General features: G+C 39.3%; 1 protein-coding gene across 3 annotated transcripts in view; it reads left to right on the plus strand.

Annotated features, from left to right (window-relative positions):
* LOC138000286 (uncharacterized) overlaps window positions 1-5,000 on the plus strand; it is a 134,151-nt gene that overhangs the window by 125,611 nt on the left and 3,540 nt on the right. For 2 of the 3 annotated variants that reach the window (XM_068846594.1, XM_068846593.1), the window contains exons 2-3: window positions 1-72; window positions 4,693-4,788. The exon at window positions 1-72 is cut by the window's left edge. The exons of the other annotated variant lie outside the window; for it this stretch is intronic. In XM_068846594.1, the coding sequence (XP_068702695.1) occupies window positions 1-72; window positions 4,693-4,788 (168 nt within the window). The remainder of the gene's footprint in view (window positions 73-4,692; window positions 4,789-5,000) is intronic. 3 annotated transcript variants of the gene reach the window in all.

A 5,000-nucleotide genomic window follows, 5' to 3' on the forward strand; every position in this document is an offset into this window, starting at 1 on the left:
GGAAAATCCCACTTTGGCAAAAGTTCATCAGAATATCCTTTAAAAAACGGTATTACAAAACTGAATGCAAAGGTAGGATGTCAGCCCTTAGAACACAGCTAATAATAATAATAATAATAATAATAATAATAATAACCCTTTTCTTCTCTAGCGCCATTTCCATCGCTGTCCAATGGCGCTTTACAACAATTTAAAACACTTTAAAAAATAAAACCAAGCTAATGTATAAAATTTACAATATTGTTAAAAATATATAAATAAAATCAAATAAAAATAAGTAAAAGAAAATGTAGGATCCATGTTCCTAGGATAATCATGGATAATCATGAATTAAAAGCCTTCTTAAAAAGATAAGTTTTAACTAAACGATTAAATTGAATAAGACAACCACAGGATCTTATATTCTGGGGTAAATCATTCCACAGAGCAGGGGCTGCAGATGAGAAGGCTCTATAACCATACGTTCTTAAATTATACGACATACTGACGAGACGATTGGTATTAAAGGATCTAAGGTTCCTACACGGTACGTACGGTTTAACTAAATCGGACAAATAAGTTGGAGCAAGATTATTTAACGCCTTATAAGTTATTAACAATATCTTAAAAATTACACGTTGTTCAACTGGTAGCCAGTGAAGTCTTTCCACAATAGGTGTAATGTGTTCCCTTTTGCCCGTTAAGGTGACAACCCTTGATTGGGGCCTGATCTTTCTAAACTCCCTTTCTCCACCAACAATGCCAACAACAAACATATTACCGTAATTATTTCAGACTTGTAAACATTTTCCAAGATCACATGTTGAGGAATTCCGTATAAAAGAGAATTACAAAAATCTAACCTAGATGCAACAAATGCATGCATTAAAATTTCAGCGGTGTGAAAACTAATGTATTTCCTAATGCGACTTAGCTTTCTTAAATGATAAAATGCCGATTTAGCCACCGCGGTGACGTGTTGCTCCATGCTCATATCAGAGTCAAAGAGAACTCCAATGTTCCTAGCTGAAATTGAAGGGATGATTACTTCATTAGAATTCATTAGAAACTGCAACCGACTCCAGTGGGGAGTGCGGACGATGATGAACATTCAAGACAAGTAGTTCAGTCTTGTCCCTGTTCAATTTTAATTTATTAACGACCATCCATGCATCGATATCGCGAACACACTTCTCAAGAATTAAAGTCGCCTGCTCCATGTCTTCTCTCACTCCCGTCTTAAAACTTAAATACAGCTGAGTGTCATCAGCATATAAATGAAAGAATGGGAAGATGAAGCATATAAATGAAAGAATGGGAAGATGAAGCATATAGATAAAAGAATGGGAAGATGAAGCATATAAATGAAAGAATGGGAAGATGTGCTCTCTGCCGAGGATGTCGACGATAAAGTGCTTGCCTTTAACTCCATAAGTAAAAATGCAATGGATGATACGATGCCCTTGAAAACTGAACGGGTTCACCCCTTAGATAAACCGTGGTTGACGCCAGATCAAGATCTTGATACGCGACCGATAAAGGGCATACACCCGTGGTGACCAAGAAAAGTATAACCAACTTAAGGCAAAGGTCTCTCGCTTGATAGCTAATGCCAAGCAGAAATTTTATCAAGACAAAGCCCAAGATCTCCGTCACTCCAACCCTGGCAAGTGGTACAGATCTATCTACGCTATGACGGGTGCTGACCAACAACATGCGGATATAACTGCACCAAGCAAAACTGAGCTATCAAAATTGGCCGACGACCTTCTTGACGCATTTACCAAGCCTTGGGAAGACCGCGAGCCTTCTTCCTTGCTAGTCAGTGAGCTGGCAGACAGCCTAATTGACCGCCCCCCTGCCACCCCCAGCATTGGACAGGTGAAAGCTGCTCTAAAGAGACAAAACCCCAAGAAGGTCACAGGATACGACGGTGTACCAGCTTGGTTCTTGAAGCACTTCCACGAAGAACTTGCTCCTGTTATTCACGATATCATTTGCGCTAGTATACTACAGTGTAAATATCCTACGCCATATAAGCCAGCCCTGGTGACCCCATTGCCGAAAGTCAGTAATCCTGTCGACATAAACAATGACTTCAGACAAATATCAGTTCTACCACAAGTTGCAAAATTACTAGAAAGGTTCCAACTTGACTTAAATAAACATGAGCTTGAAATTGCTGACAACCAACACGCGTTTCTTCGAGACAGATCTACCGTCACAGCCCTTGCATGCACTACGCAGAACTGGTTCAACGCCTTAGATCTTGGCTGCAAAACCGAAGATGTCCACACAGTATTTGTAGACTTTCGAAAAGCGTTCGACCTAGTCGATCATGCCATCCTACTCACCAAGCTTGCTGCTTCTGGTGTTAATCGGCGATTTTGGAAATGGACTCAGAGCTTCTTGACAGGTAGGACATTGCAGGTTAAGCTACCTGGTGCTCTATCTATTGTTGGCCAAGTTATTGCTGGACTACCCAAAGGGGGAGTTATATCTCCGATGCTCTTCACCGTTTATATCAATGACGTTGACAAAGATATCCCACTAAGTAGTCTTGGCATCAAATCATGCAAATTTGCTGACGATCTAACACTTCACCAAATAGTACCCTTACACTCAGAAAGTTATATGCAGGAAGGAGTGGATGGAGTGAAATTATGGGCAGATAGGAACAAGATGGAACTGAATGCCAAGAAAACGAAAGACATGTTGTCTTCCTTTAAGAAACACAGTGATAACCCTCCTCACTTTTGCATTAACGATATGGTGATTGACAGAGAAACAGAATTCAAACTGCTAGGTGTTGTAATCCAGGACAACCTCAAATGGAACTCACACATCTCAAGTGTACTCAAGAAAGCTAACAAACGTATCTATCATATTAGGGCATGCAAGAAAGCCCATCTTCCTGATGAAGTTGGCCTCACGACCTACACAACAAAAATCAGACCTTTGTTTGAGTATGCGTGCCCCATTTGGGGAGGTATTCCTGACTATCTTTCCCTGGAGCTTCAAAGAGTTCAGGGCCGTTGTTTAAAGATCCTCGAACTTCCAAAAGATGCCCTCGAAACACTAGCAAGTAGAAGATGCAACCTTACCAAAAACGAGCTGGAACGGATGATGCGGAGCGATACCTTTAAACACTTATTTAAACAATCTGATCATAGCTATAATCTCAGACACAAAAAATGTAATCAAGTGCCCTTATCACGTATAGTGAGACACCAGCAATCATTTGTCCCAAGAGCACTAAGACTATAGTAACTTTTAGATCTTATTATTACATTATATATGCACTTTTTTATTATTATCTATATACTAAATACTACATTTGTAAAAACACATTAATTCTATTGCCATTGTGTTTGAATAAAGTTTATTATTATTACAAAGCTGACCTTGTGGTGTCTCGCTATATCACCAAGTGGACTAGTATACAAAGTGAATATTACAGGACCCAAGACAATCCCCTGGGGCACACCACATCGAAGGCTTCGTTGTGAAGACTGACAACCATTTATATATACCGTCTGTTTACGATCGGAAAGATAAGATGCGAACCAATCCAAGGCAGTACCAACAATACCAAACCTCTTTGACATTGGTCGAGTGAGATACCATGGTCTACTGTATCAAATGCTGCAGAAAGGTCCAACAGCAGCAGAATCACAGCTATTACATAGAACAATTTAAGAAAAAATGAAGTTTGAGAAAAGTTCGTGAAAAGGAACGCCTTATATGAAGTTTAACGAATTTTATGGATAAATTTATCCGTTATGTCGTTGTTTTATGTGCAGCGCGCAATCTTGACTACCAAACATATTTTAGGCGACAAGGACTCCTCAAAAAACCTCCTGACAAATTCGTTGAAGATGGACAAACTTTGTTTCCAGCACCTTTTTACTTTATTCGAAGATAGTGGATAGTGACCAAGATACGTAGAGAAAAAAATATACTAACTACTGTGAACTTCAAAGGAAATCGGCTAAAAACCCTTCGAACAAAGTGTAGGCTTCCTGTAGTCTCGTGTTTATTCTAGTTTACTGCTGTCCTCGAGACTATACATCAGTTAACACCATGGGGTAGGAACCCATAACCAGGACCCAACAACACCAGTACTTCGTTTGTGTGTAACATCATTTTCACAGATCAAGCTACCTTTAGACGAATTTTCAAATACGAATTGGCTTGCACGAGGGATCATTCTTAATCCCATGGGTAATAATTTCTCATTAAAGACTTGTGATTGGCTGGAAAGGTCTGGTTTCGCGGGAAAATCAATCTGAAAATAACTCGCCGCCTGTGTAAACGCCGTTTCACAAATACGGTAAAGTTGTACATGTACGTTCTTCCTACTCATGGGCTCCCGCAAGTAGCTAATAATTCGAATTTTATTTGTGATCGCGCTAGTTCCTTTGCCAATTTTATTCACCAAAGATGGTTTTTTATGTAACTATATTTTGTAACTATTTGTTTTTGTATTTTTCAGTCAGGCAACTTTAAAATAGTACACACGCTAACAGGCCAGCACACCAAAACTGTTCTTTACTACATACCCAAGTACTCCGCTTTATATTAGAAATAACTGGTAAGGCTTGTGGAAAATATCAGTAGGAAGTGATAACAATTTTTCCCAAAGGAAAAATCTGTCGCTGGATGGAGATCCTTAGTGGCGGTGAGTTTTTATGTTTGTTTTTAAATTTCAAGGAAAATCATACGGATGAAAAGCTCATCAAAAAGGAAGAGTCAGTGGAAAGTGCGCCAAAGTCAAGAAACAAGATTGAATGGGAATCGCTTTCACAGGTAACAATAAAGTGAATATGGAGCTGGGAGCAAAGTAAATAAAATGGCGGGGGGGCGGCTAGTGGTAATATTCGTACTGATGGAAAGTATGAAAATGATTGAACATTCGGACAAGAACAGATTTTTACAAATGACGGATCATGGCTGTTAACTGGAACAAATCAAGCAATTAAAAATACTTGGAAATACCCAGGCTTGGACTGCAGGTCTGG

The sequence above is a fragment of the Montipora foliosa genome, chromosome 4, assembly GCF_036669935.1.
Source record: "Montipora foliosa isolate CH-2021 chromosome 4, ASM3666993v2, whole genome shotgun sequence".
Taxonomy (NCBI): Eukaryota; Metazoa; Cnidaria; class Anthozoa; order Scleractinia; family Acroporidae; genus Montipora; species Montipora foliosa.